The sequence below is a fragment of the Lemur catta genome, chromosome 12 (genome assembly GCF_020740605.2).
Source record: "Lemur catta isolate mLemCat1 chromosome 12, mLemCat1.pri, whole genome shotgun sequence".
Taxonomy (NCBI): Eukaryota; Metazoa; Chordata; class Mammalia; order Primates; family Lemuridae; genus Lemur; species Lemur catta.
In genome coordinates, this window is record NC_059139.1 from 92,446,732 (window position 1) to 92,461,258 (window position 14,527).

At 35.6% G+C, this 14,527-nt stretch overlaps 1 protein-coding gene across 1 annotated transcript in view; it reads left to right on the forward strand.

The window, feature by feature from the left end:
• Positions 1-10,866, forward strand: part of ADAMTS19 (ADAM metallopeptidase with thrombospondin type 1 motif 19) — a 231,720-nt gene extending 220,854 nt beyond the window's left edge. The window contains exons 22-23 of the mRNA XM_045566066.1: positions 6,517-6,694; positions 9,915-10,866. Coding sequence (XP_045422022.1) covers positions 6,517-6,694; positions 9,915-10,066 — 330 coding nt within the window. The 3' untranslated portion in view covers positions 10,067-10,866. The remainder of the gene's footprint in view (positions 1-6,516; positions 6,695-9,914) is intronic.
• The last annotated feature ends 3,661 nt before the right edge of the window (positions 10,867-14,527 follow it).

Genomic DNA, 14,527 nt, shown 5'->3' on the forward strand with positions numbered 1-14,527 from the left:
CTAAATACACTGAAGATTTTTTTTGAAGGACTTAAAAAATATACCACCTTTAGTTAGGTTTTTTAATCTAACAAAACTTTAAATAAATACCTTATAGTGGCATTTTTACCACTGGATTTTCTGCCTCTTTGGTAAAGTCTTGAAGATGACATTTTATAGGATTTACAGCTTGAAGAGTTTTACAGCTCCTTTAGGATTGTGTTTAACATGTGCAGATTAATAGTTCCCTAAACTCATGGACAAACTAGTAGATTATATAACTTAAATCTGCAAATTACTTATACTGTAATCTGCCATATGGTCCCCAAATGTAAGTAATTTAAATATTCGGAGTGACAAATAACTAGCTAGCACCAAAACAGTGCTTATGTGCTTTTTCTGAAGTCCTAAAATGAAAGGTAGAAATTAACATTTAACCAATAATTTTGAAGTTTAGAAATTTACCATGGATTCTCAATACCTACAACCAGTTATAGAAGTCTTTTTTAGCCCCATGTTCAAAATCATATATTATTTCAAATTATCATTTAATGTACAAACAGAGAATATTTTCTATAACAATAGTTGTTCATCAGTTAAGTAGATTTAGTAATTATCTCAATGCTATTTTCAGAATGATATCTTTAAAATAAAATCTCAAATTGTCAGTTTGGGAAATATTTCCTTCTAACAATAAAATATTTATTTCTTTTTTCTTTCAACCTTTTTTGTGCCAAGAGTCAGAGCTTCTATCATACACTTTAATTCTAGGGCAGTGATTTTTATATTTCTTTCTTTCACATTCACTTGAGCAGCATTAAGATATCTTGATTTTTGCAAAGGAAGAATTACAAGATGGATAGTGTAGTGGATCTCAGAATCCATGGATCACAGAAGCCACACAAGATTCAGATCAGTGTAAAGAATGAATGTCCACTCTCTAAACAGGAGAACAGATAAGAGTTGTTTATGAATATGCCTTTTATAAAGTCTTCTTAAGTCAAATTAAGTTGTCCAGAAGTGCGTAGGTTACTTCTTGGACTAGAAGACAACCATGTTCTGAGGTTAATTTGACAGAGATGTGATAATGGGTAGGTTTTACCATGAGCCATTGCATACATTTCTACATGATTTCATGAATTTTTAATGACAGAAAGATAATTCTATACTTTACAAAAGTAGATTCAAGTTGAACTACAGACAAACCTTGAAGAACCCACTGAAATCATGCGTGACTTGTCTCTTGCCTCATTTAAGCATTTGATGAATTTGTAGATGGCTATTTATTGGTGCTTATATAGCCCCTTGCTTTGAATTAAACGTGTTTTACTCATTTTATTATATTTCAAAGCATGTTTACTATCATTCACTGGTATTTAGTGCATATCTACTAAGCATAGTGGTATTCATATAAACTGTGGAAAAAATACATGAAGTTATCTTGATAAAAACATTTGACTACATCATAAAAAGAATATTTCCGTATAAAGTAATAAAAATTTAACAACAGACTACATTCATATCTCTATGTAGCATTTGATCCATCAAAAACATTTTTATACCATTGTGCTAATTTATACCTCATTATTCTCAGTTCCTAAAATGCTTCAGATTAGACTTGAAAAGCTTTATTTTCATTAGGCCGTTATTCAACAGCACACACTCACCGCTCTTGAACATACCGAAACTGTGACATCGGTACATGTCTCAAGATAAGTGGCCACTCTTGGAGCACCTTCTGTAAGATGTTCACCCACTGTTCAAAGCATCAACCAAGATCTTAGCGACACTTTCTATTAGTGCCATAAATAACAGTGTATCAGGAGTGAAATTTACAAGTTCAGTTTCCTCTTGCAATTTAACTTTCCAGCAGTCTCTCTAGTCATTCATCTTCTGTGATAGAAGAAAGGATTTCACACCTTTCCTTTTCCAAGAAATGGGCTTCACAGGCATTTAGAGTTCATTTCATCCTCTAGTTTCTATAATATTGTCACAGTTAAGAATTTTTAGTGTGTTTTTACTTCCTACAAATTTCTATTTCCTCTCATTTGTTTGCATTTAACCAATCCATATATTTGCCAAATCATTCTAGCATAGTAGCCTGCCTTTATCAGTACTGCCAAACCCTGTACACTCAGTGTTGTCACCTAACTCAGTAACTATAACTTTCTAAGAGTTCACGCCTGTATCATTACTAGATCATCCTTAGTTATTTTTAGAAAAAATATAAACAACTGCGTTAAGCAATTGTCTATTCTACACTTCCACAAACTTGGGCATGGCTTATACTTCCCCAAATTATTTCCCTCTCAGTTAGTTTATTTAGATAAAATCTTCTTAGGTTCAAGTAAAGGCAATCAGCTCTTATTGGTTAGCATAAGAATGGCAGGTGATAAAGTAGGAAATGGCAGGAAATTATGTCAGAGTATGGGAATGGTTATAAAGTTTGATAACATATATCTCATTTCAAAAGAAGATGAAGCCTTTTACTTCATCTTCAAAGTTGATTTGCTAACCTATGTTTTTGAGCTTCTCATTTACTATACTATTTCTCCATTTTGATAGTCCAGACTGTTTTTATTATTAAGCCTCTCTTATCATGTTTGATGTTTGACATGTGAGCTACAGTGTATAAGTAATATAATACAGTCTTAGAAAATGTCACTAATGTCACAGAGCAAGAAAAGATTTATTCCATTATAAGAGAAATCTATGCTAAAATTATGCATACCCAAGTGCAGGGGAGATCATCATTTACCTAAGTAGATTGAAATTATGACTATCACTAAATCAACAAAACAAATAAAACGTCCTCACTTTCAGAGAGTTTGGTGCTTATTTTTTGGTGGAGGGAAGGGAGTACCAATATCAATTTTCCTTGTGCCTTGTTTTCTCTGTAAAAAAAATCTATTTAACTTCCAAATCATTGTGAACAATTTTCTAAGTTATTTAAATTTGTTCTAAAGATTACTGCTTCCTCTTCACTCTTGTAAACCTGGGATATCATGATTATATTTCCTGTTCAGAATTAAAGAGTTATAGTACATGGAATTGATTCATGCGGTGCTTTGTTTTGAAGGTCCTTTGGGGCAACATTAAACTATTTGGGAAACAGAATATTTATCAGACAATACAAAGTTCTGTTGCTAAAATTTTCTAATCTGGAAGTTTTCCTTGTGAAAGAAATATCAATGGCAAGTTGTCTGGTACAGCCTGTGTTTCTTTACTAGTTGCTGGCAAATTGATGTTGACATTATAGCATTTGGGGCTTTAGTCGAAGTCTATAGTGCTGCCTTGTTTCAAATATATATTTAAATTTACTTGATGCACATGTGAAGAGCAAGATTTAAAATGTATTAGAATGAAAGACTGGGAGAAAGGAGAAAAGAAGAAAGGAAGGGGGGAGAGAGAGCATGAACGAGAGAGCCATTGAAAATGAATTTTAAGAAACACTGACTTCACCTCCCACTGCATTCATTCGCCCTTCTTATTAAACATTTTGGAAAACCATAGCACACAGATGTTTGAATAAAAAGTATATAGTGCATATGGTGGAAAGAACATCATATTTGGAATCAAAAGGCTTGCATCTGAGGTTTGTCTCTCTTTCTTATGGGACAAGTCAACTTCTCCATAAATCCTTCCCTGATCGTCCTGTTTGAATCGCAAACCTCCCACCCCAATCTTTCCCCATCCTCTCTCCCAGCTTTGTTTTTTTCCATAGTACCTGTTAACATCTAAACACAAGGTATTTTTTTCCTTTATTTTCTTGCTCCTCCTTCCCCCAGGCGAATGTAAGCGCCACAGAGGACATTTGCTCCCGTCTGTTTGCCGGCTCCTCCCGGGCTCGTGGGCTGCTTTCGGTACCTACTCACCGAATGAATGAACAAAATGAGCTCTCTGCGCCTCACACTTTCCGCTTTCCATTTGTAGAGTTATTAAGGTTATAAGGGAGATAACGAAGACATTCTATGTAAAAGCATATTTGATAATGCCTGGAAAATAATGGCTATTTCATGTATCCACTCATTTCAGTTTATTCTCTAATACACGGATCTGATAGTCTGTGGTGTGTAGACAGGGTGAGTCTAGGTCGTAGTTTATCCAGAACTGCCCCAATATTTCTCAAATATTGTGATTGCTTTCAATGTCTACAGAAATTTTAGGAATAGATATTTGAGCAGTATTTTTTCATGTAATCTTAATCCCTAAAAGCTTTAATGTAACTCTTTTGCATTTTTCTGAAAATATTTTTCTAAGAAGCATGATGTCTGTATTTATATAATTATATCCATTGTTTAGAGTGGCATTGAAATTAAGGGTTTCAAGGAGAACGACCATGTCAAACAGTACTCCTATAGTAGTTTTAACTTATAATAAAGCTTATATTGAACTGGAAGCATTCAGATCCTATAGAATTTAAAAAGGAAAAAACAAGTTTAAAGGGATGTTAACAGCCTAGTTGTTCTTTGATCTGTTATTTGCAGAAAGCTAAGAATTCATTAAATACAAAGAGTATTATGCAGAAATATTTACAAAGTAAATATTAGAAAGATCTTAGAAAATTATCTCTAGTTCCCTATTAATGCCATGCACATAAAATTGTATCATTCTGCAATAAGCTCTTTTTATACCTGAAATGTAGGTTTTCTCATTGAATATGACATGACAATGAGTCTAATATCATTTACCATCTCGCTGAGGAGACAAACTAGATACATTAAAAGGCATTATTTAAAGATCAAGGGCAATACAAATTAGCATACATTAAATACAGAACGCATACTCTGGCCAAACGTGGGCTGCACAGCATAGTCACCTAGATATGGTTTTGAAATGCAGATTCCCAAATTTCACATGAGTTTACTGACTTAGATACTCTATGGCTTAAAGTCTATAATTTTTAAAAAAAATTTTCCCTCATGATTCTGAAGTACAGACTCAGTGTATGGCTGTATGGGTCGGTCCGTAAGTGGTGCACAGACATCCACGGGTAGGGGAGTAACTCGGCAGCCTTCAGGAAGGAGGTGGATCTGGGATTGCATTTGAAAAGAGGCAAGGCATTTTGCAAAGGAGTAATACTATGAGCACAGTTGTAGAAGTGAGAATAGAAATTGCATGGAAATAATTAGTTTATAAAAAAGGAAATGATTTTTAATAAGGTTGGGTGGAAACTAAAGTTAAAGAGGTAGCTAATCCCCAGCCTGGCTATAGTAGTATACTAGGCTTTATCTTTTAGGCAGCGGTGAACTCAATAACCAAAGATTTTCATCTAAGGAGAGTACATATAAAAATAAATTTTGAAAGAATACATATTCAGTGACTGTGGGACATTCATTGGAAGGCTGAAAACTAAACACAGATCAAACAATAGTAGATTAGATGTGAAGTGATAAGGGTTTATGCAGAATGCTTCTTGTGCAAATTATAATAAAAGATAGAAACCAATGATGATCATGAAGGAAGAACTAACAGCAAAGAGAATGCATCTTAATAATGACTTGGTAAAATATAGAGAAAAAACAAATCATTAAAAATCATATGTTTGCATATTTAAAAAGTGACAATCAGAAAATATTTACCAATTTTTAATTAGAATATCATACACCAAGATAATCTATTTAAATAACTCTAATGGAATTAATAAATATCTTTAGCAAAATGTAGCTAAATCTTTTTATATAGAAAATACAGCTAGTACATCAATTATCATTTTCTCAGAAATATAAGTACACTTCCTTTTTTACATATAATTTTGATACCATAAATAATTGTATTTTTTTCAAATTAGCATCAGGTATTTGTGTCACAAATTAAATCTAGTGATATATATATATACATATAAAACTGAGAGACTTCTCTAATAAGACTTTGTATATCAAATATGTTCTTCTTTGCAAAATATTTTACAAATAAAGACAAACCACATTTAGGTGAAATGGAAGGAAAACATTAAAAGTACATTTTATTAGAGAATCCAGATTATCAATATTTCTGCTATGTTAATACTGATGTCATCTAATCTTCCAAGAAATAGCAGTTACTTCTATAACATATCACGTTAATGAACTATGTTGATATTGTCAATAAACATTTTAAGGGCAGAGCAAATAGAATAGATTAGTACGTTGGAAGACTTTTAACAAGGATCCAGCTCTGCAACGGGGCATGTACTTACTCTTGAACATTGATGTTGAAATTGAATAATAATGAATCAATTATTTGTGGTGCAGTATGTGTTAGAGCTTTGAAAACTGTCCGCCTAAGCATTACTGCTGTCATTCACTCTCCTTCCCTTCAGGTCGTACCCGCCAACTTTCTCTGCCCTTCTTTCCTCTCCTAAGTCCTTCTGGTTCAAAGCTCCGCCTTCGGTCCGCCAGAGGCTCTTAGAGTTAGGAGCACCAGGACCCATGTTTTGCATTGACTGTGCAGGCTGTGCCTCCTGTTTAATTTTAAGAAATAAATAGAGAAAGTGGCTCATAGCTCAGGAAAAGAAAACGGCAAAAAGAACTTTTAACAAACTTTGTATCTCTTTAGTGCTCAATTACCTGTGGCAAAGGAATGCAGTCTCGCGTTATCCAGTGCATGCATAAGATCACAGGAAGACATGGAAATGAATGTTTTTCTTCAGAAAAGCCTGCAGCGTACAGGCCATGCCACCTTCAGCCCTGCAATGAGAAGATTAATGTAAATACCATAACGTCACCCAGACTGGGTAAGCAGACCGAAAGGGGGAATGCTTTTGAGAAACAAAAAACTGCCGGCTTCTATTTTGCCTACCACTTTAACCTTGAGAATTGTAAGCCAATGCTGATTATTTTGGTTCCTACTAAATTGAAGCTATTTAAATGTCATTTAGTCCAAATGGTCAGGTAGGTAAAAAACTCTAAAGACTAAACTGCTTTGATTCCTGAAGGTATCAACTGAGAGCCAGGTCCCGGAAATACTAATGCTGCACCACCCAAGTTGACCTTGTAAAGAGTTGATGCATATAACCAAATATTAGGCTTGGACCAGTTCCATGGCAGAACTGTCAATTAAGTTAATGTCTGAAGGAAGGTGAGATTGTATTATAAGCCTTAGATCTCTCTGTGGTTAATAGCTTCCCTTGTGATTCTGAGTACAAATTATTCTTTGGAGAGACATAGAGTAAAAAATGGCTCTCATGAAGAATGGATGCATAGATCTACACCACGCAACAAGAGGCACCATTTTCTTTTTTGCTTTTGAAAATATAATAGTAACTAAAAAATAAATGCTAGTAATATATTTATATTTATATAATTTTTATCTTATAAATGCTTTCATATGTATTATCAATTCCTGTCATTTAGTCTAATCAATAATCAAGAAATAGAGCATGTATTTTAAGTAGGGTATAGCCTGCCTTTGCATAAAAAATACTAATGAATGAATTAGCCTTTATTTGTGTGGCAATTAGTGGCTTTTAACAGCACTCCTGCCTGACTATCAGTGGGTTAATTTAGATTTAACACCTTCATTTTTAACCTGTGCTTATATCTCCTGGGGAACAATTTGAATTATACAAAATAATATTACCAAAATGCAAAGAGCTACATTGTCATGTGTGTTTTTCCAGGCATAAGATTCAATCAAAAGGAAAAGTTAGGTTCTTCATGGAAATACAAAAATTCTACTTTGTGATACAAATATTAGTAATTAACATTTCTAAGAAATGATAAGTTCGAGTTGGATAAGACTAATTATGACAAGAAGCTAAGCAATCCTAGAGCAGGTGCACTAAGTCCAGGCCTTCAATGACAGCATACTCTCTTTCCCCAACAATTACTTGGAGTCCCTGAAGTAGCCTGTGGCAGAAAATAATGGATTAAAAGAATAATTTTGTTAAAATTGCAGTTTCTCTGTTATTCCCTGAAGGTATACCCCAAAACACAGAAAGACAATGCTTGGAAAATCTAAGGTTTTTTAAAGTAAAATAATCATATTAGAATGTGATTCATTCTGGTGGACAAAAGAAAGAGTTGCTGCAGGACTAACTTTCATTATGCCGGAGCACACTGTTTCTCCAGGGAAACTGAGGCCAAATCTAGTTAGGTCATTAAATATGAAATATCCGACTTCAAGTCAATTGTAGTTCATTATTATCTCAAACAATAAGCAATACAATCAATCAACATATGCTCCTAAAGTAGCAACACAGTTTTGCCATTTTAATGTAGCTTGTTTGTGCGAACAGCGAAGAAGCCTGGAGAGCGAGTGACGATGAAATCGCAAAAGGCATTTTCCACAGCTCGTTGAGAATTGAATATTTTCCCTTTCAAGAAGCAGTCTACAGCCTGGAAGGAGTGGTAGTCAGTTGGTGCAAGGTCTGGTGAATACAGTGGTTCACAGAGTTTCCAAGTCCAGCTTCCGTAGTTTGAACAGCATTATTTATGCAACATGTGGTCAAGCATTGTCTTGCAAGAGGATTGGCCTGTGTCTATTGACCAATCTCAGTTGCTTAATTGCAAGCATCCTCATCATTTCCTCCAACTGGTTGCAGTAAGCATCTGCTGAAATGGATTGACCAGGCTTCATGAAGCTATAGTGGGTAGGTAATACCAGCACTGGACCATCAAACAGACACCATTAGCTTTTTTTGATGAATATTTGGTTTTGGACAGTATTTCAGCACTTCATCTTTATCCAACCATTGTGCCAAAATGCTTGTGATTGTCAAAAAGAATCCAGTTTTCATCACACATAACAACACATTGTAGAAATGGTTTGCCTTTATGTCATGACAGCAAAGAAAGGCAAGCTTTGAGATGAAATTTCTGACATTCATTTAATTCATGTGGAACCCATCTATCCAACTTCTTTACCTTGCCCATTTGTGTCAAATGGTTCGATATTGTTAGAGTAGTAATGTCAAATCTTGCCATTAATTCATGCGTAGGTTGAGATGGATTCATTTCCACTGTAGCTTTCAGCTCATCATTATCCACCTTGGTCTCAGGTTGCCTACTTGACTCATTTTCAAGATTAAAATCACCAGAATGGAACTTCTCAAACCATCAGTGTACTATGCATTCATTAGCTACATCCCTCCCAAACATTTTGTTGATATTTCAAGCTGTCTGTGCTGCATTGGTTCCACAATGGAACTCATATTCTAAATCAACACGAATTTTTCACTTGTCCATGGTTTCACAAAAGTTGCTCTAAAAAAAACTTGAAAGGTAATCATAATCACAAGCCAAACCATTCATTTGAAAAACTGAGGATGTACCCTCACAATAAAAATAAAATGAGAAGTGTCAAAGTGATATATCACAGATATCAATTGTCAAACTTAGTACTTAAGAAAATCAGACATTTCATGCTTATTAACCTAATACATGACCAAATTTTGTATGCTAAGTTCTCATTTCAAACACTATAACTATTGCTATAAATTTCAATCACTTGTGATGATCAGCTTTGATTTTACAGAAGCTGGAAATCCCTGTCTCCAGATACTTCACTTACGTGTGGGAAAGTAGGAATATGAAATAAATGTGAGAATATTTTCAATTGTCTGTTTCTTTATAATTTCATTCATAACAATACTACTTAGTAATTTTCATATCCCCACAAAAGTGGATATATCAAGCACATTTCTTTTTTTCTTTTTAATCTTCTCTACTAAAATCCAAAAGAAGCCTAAAGGAAAGCCACAAAATTGAAGCTTAAAAGTATAACATATTGAATTTGGGAATTCTATCTTTAATAAGCCTAAAAACTTTTATAAGTAAGAATATTATTCATTCACTTTACTCCTTTATAGCAGAGAGTGTGTGTGTGTGTTTGTATCTCTTTGTCTTTCAAGTTCCAGAAGGTAATGTAAATGAGTCCAAGTGACTGAAATTTGTTTCTGCTAATGACGTCTGTTGTATCTGCATGTACTGAATTCACTGTATTCTATTTCGCAGCTGCCCTAACGTTCAAGTGCCTGGGAGACCAGTGGCCAGTGTACTGCCGGGTGATCCGCGAGAAGAACCTGTGCCAGGACATGCGGTGGTACCAGCGCTGCTGCGAGACCTGCAGGGACTTCTACGCCCAGAGGCTGCAGCAGAAGAGTTGACCTCGAGCGGACCGTCTGGCGCACGACTCTTTGCAATTACTTTATTTATAAACACACACACTAGCATGTTTTTCAGACCAAATATTATCATATTACATATAATTTAATCAAATTAATTTATTTTGGGGGGCCTGCCAAACATCCAATATGGTGCTTGTTTTGATTATGCAAATATTTTTGATTTAAACTATATGGCTTCATAAATAATTTTATATGAATAGTTAAGTTGGATCCAATAACTTAATAAAAGAAAAAGAAAAAAAAAGATCATTAGACTTAAAAAAATGTTTTTGTTTGTTAGGGCTCTCTCTAAGGTGCTACTTTCTCCCCATCAACACCATTCAGTTATCCAGAATGTATACTAACTTAGCATAATAGTTTAGTTATATATGGAGAGAAATTATTTTTGTTGTTTTGGTGTCCTGCTGCAGAATTAGCCCATTTTCTGTAATCTGCAGGAGATGTGTAAACATAACAAACCTCATAGTGTTGAACAGGTTTTTAGAGAATGTATTATGAATTTGGTTTAGATTTAGAAACATCCATAGGAAAAATTCTGCTGTACTTATAATCTTATTTTAAAAACGGGAAACAAAAGTCAAAATAAAGACTTTGATCATGTTCATGAACATGTACTTGAACACAAGTATTGTAACAATGAAACACTGTAAAGATTTACACTGAATCACCATTGCACTGTTGATATAGTGTAGAGAAACCGTTAGAAATGATAACATCTTACAAAAATGTGTATTATTTTAACATGTTGTTATTAGATTTTAGCTTTTTTTAAAATATTTTAAATGAAGACGACATTGGTCCACCCATTTCCTTGTATCTTTTTAGCAGATTTATGGAAGAGAATAGTACTTAGCCTCACAAATCATAATGAGAAAATTTGCTAAATATTTTTCAGCCGTTTTCCTAGGAACAAGGAAAAACAAAAAACATATAATACTGTGGTAGTTTTATTGTGGTTTTTTTTTCCTTTTAAAAATTGAAAAGTTTTACAATTCTGTGAAACGTTCAAAAGCCAGCTTAAAATGTTTCTTGTGAGAAAATATTGTACATGATTCACATGATTTCTTCGATTTTACAATAAAATATGTGAAACTTCCTGCTGGGAGAGAATTCCTCATAGACTTCTCACGTTTCCACGTGTCTGGCAAGCACAGGTGCTGTCCGCTTTGCTCTGGAGCATCTTCTAGGGGACTTTGGTGTGGCGCACTGCCTCGGAAGGTGGAAATGTGTCTCTCTTTGGAGCAAGTGGCAAACAAGCTTCTTATCATTAAAAGTTTCCGGGTCCCAAGGTTTCTTCTTACATCAATAATACAACGCAGTGCACATGCAGGAGTCACCGGGCTCCTTTCTGACACCCGCGGGACTCGGGCTCAGGGAGCCACTGCGAGAAAAAGCTATTCCCTGGCTACTACTGTTGCTGTGAGGAATAAAGTCCTTTGTCTCTAACCCAGAAGTCTCGTGTCTTCTGCCCTGAAAATGTGGCAGGTTAGCTTAGAGGTTGCAAGTAGGGTAAAATCTCAAAACCTTCACACTTTTGCACTTTCCTCCTTAATATTTTTCACCTTCATTTTAATGAACCTGCTTTAATATTGGGGCCATTTTGTTTCTAGGTTGTCCCTTATTATATAAAACCTTTAATTTAATTGCTGAGATAGAAGATTAACCAATATCAGCAAATCTTATGTGAGCTAGTAGTGAATGGGAGGAGGGAAAATTGAAATAGTAAGAGGAGACACTCCTAATTCTATCCCTTGATTCTTGAATGCATGGATCTAGGTAGAAATAGGATAATATATTGGATGATGATTCAGAACGCATACATCTGAGGATGTTATTTCAGATCTCCAAAGTGTTTTCACCCAGCTGGTGTCAGATTAAATCTTTTTTAAAAAGACATTATATCATTCTCTTAGGCCATCTGCTTTAGGGTGCTGGGGAGCATGGAAACACTAGACATTTACATGAACAGGAGCCCATCACCATATTTTATTTGCTGTTAAATGAGTTCCCTGCTCAGAAACAATATAGTATGGAATAGCGTAACGGTGAATGAGGCATCCATTAAGTACACAGATGGTATTCTGCCAGAAGCATTGAAGGGTGGGGAGGCAAATCCATTTTCAGAGCAAGTGACTATTTCTGCAAGAACAAGCCACTGCCTCTTTGGGGATAGAAGCATTCTGATGTAATCAACCTATAATCAAGGTGGTGGGCTGGCCCTCTGATGGAATTATACCATATATTGAGGACATAATGTCTTCTCTGCTATTGTTAGGTTGAACCCTCAGCAGTGACTAGCTACATTTGCCTTGGTGAAGGGAAGTCCACATTGCTGAGCTCAAGCATAACCTCCACTCCTGCCACCATTGTCTCTTTGTTCTTTAGCCCATTGGTCAAGGAAAAAGATGGGTAAAAGAGACTGATCAATATCCACAGAATGTGTCATCTTATCTACCAGATGACTGAGATTCCTCTCCTGAGGGTGTTCTTTGATGAACAGTCAAGTGGATTATAAGTATATAAGCAATCCAAGGAGATCTATCCACATGCCTTTTCCTCAGAACTTGTCACCAACTTTCAAGTCATGCTTCTTCCAAGTTCCTACCAATCCAGCCAAATCATTAGACACAGCCTATGGATTAGTGCATGTCCATACCTCTGGCCATGTTTTCTTCCAGGTAAAATGAACAGCCAGATGCACAGCTTGAATTATTTCTAACTGAGAGGATTTTCCTTACAACTGTCATTTAGAGTCACCTCTATGTGGTTGTATAGCTGCAGCTATCCACTCTTGGTTGTGCTAGCATATCGTGAAGAACCATTAGTAAACCACGCCCAAATGTTTTCTATCTCAGCCAACTAATTACAAGAAATATTTTATGATTTTATGTATGGGTTGATACGAGGCAATGTAGCAGTAGTAGGACCCTTAACAATCAGATCTAGTCGCTCATGGAAGCTTATGGCTTCAGAATGTGATCATGACTAATCTTGCACACTTGGTGTTGGAGTGATATTCTGCCCAGGCAATCTGCGCACAGGCTTTGTGGATCAGATATCACCCAATTTATAGTAGGCAGTCCAGGTTACATGGGAATTTGGTGGCCTATGGTAAGTCATTAAGCCTTTTCTGGGATCTAGTAGCAAACCATAAGTTGTTTCTCAAAACAAAAATAATTATTTGTAAAGTATAACACAGCTTTGCTCCCAAATCCTAAAAAACCTCTTATGATTCACCAGTAGGCACTTGCCACAGTTTCTATATGGGATCCTTATGTGCCACCAGTTCTTCAAGTATCACCACATCTGCTGTGCCACGTAGCCCAAGTAGCAGAGCAGCATCAATTGCAACTTGGACTGATTACAGACTCTCCTCTTACTCTATGCACTACATGAAACTGGAAGTCTTTGGGGCTACTCAGTAATAAGCTGCAGAGCAGCATTCCCAAATGAGGTATACATTGCCACACCAGCCTAACTAGGCTTTATGTCGCTCTCTTAAGAAGGGCCATCTGCATAGAATGTTTATAGCAGCACAACTCACAATTGTAAAGATGTGGAAAAAACCCAAGTGCCCATCAATCCATGAGTGGATTACACAATTGCAAAGATGTGGAAACAACCCAAGTGCCCATCAATCCATGAGTGGATTAATAAAATGTGGTATATGAATACCATGGAATTCTACTCAGCTACAAAAAACAACAGTGATCTAGCACCTCTTATATTATCCTAAATGGAGCTGGAGCCCATTCTACTAAGTGAAGTATTCCAAGAATGGAAAAACAAGCACCATATGTACTCACCATCAAATTGCTATTTACTGACTTAACTGACCAACACTTAAGTGCACATATAGTAGTAACATTCATCGGGTGTTGGGCAGGTGGGAGGGGGAAGGAGCGAATGGGTATATTCACACCTAATGGGTGCAGTGTGCACTGCCTGGGGGATGGACATGCTTGAAGCTCTGACTTGGTTGGGAAAAAGGTAATATATGTAACCTAAACCTTTGCATCCCTGTAATATGCTGAAATAAAAAAAAATTAAAATTTTTTTTAAAAAAAGGGCCAGAGGCAGGAACTTGTCCTTCACCTTAGATATCTCTTCAGATTACTGGATTCCTAGAAACTTTATCAAGGTGTGAGGTCCCTGAAGTTTTCAGGGATTTAATTCACACCCTCTAGTATGTATGTATCTTATTAAGATGTTTATGTAGTATTATTAGTTACTACTTCCTGTTTAGAGGGGCCAATCAACATGGTATCATTGATGTTTTTACCAGTGTGATATTCCATGCAATATAAAGGAGATTATGGACTCTGTGGGCTAGAGAGTTGATATACCTCTAAGGTAGGACAATTAAAGTAATTGTGGGATGACACCAAACTGCTATTGATAGTCTTTAGAAAATTTATAAAAAAAACATTTTTCCAGGTT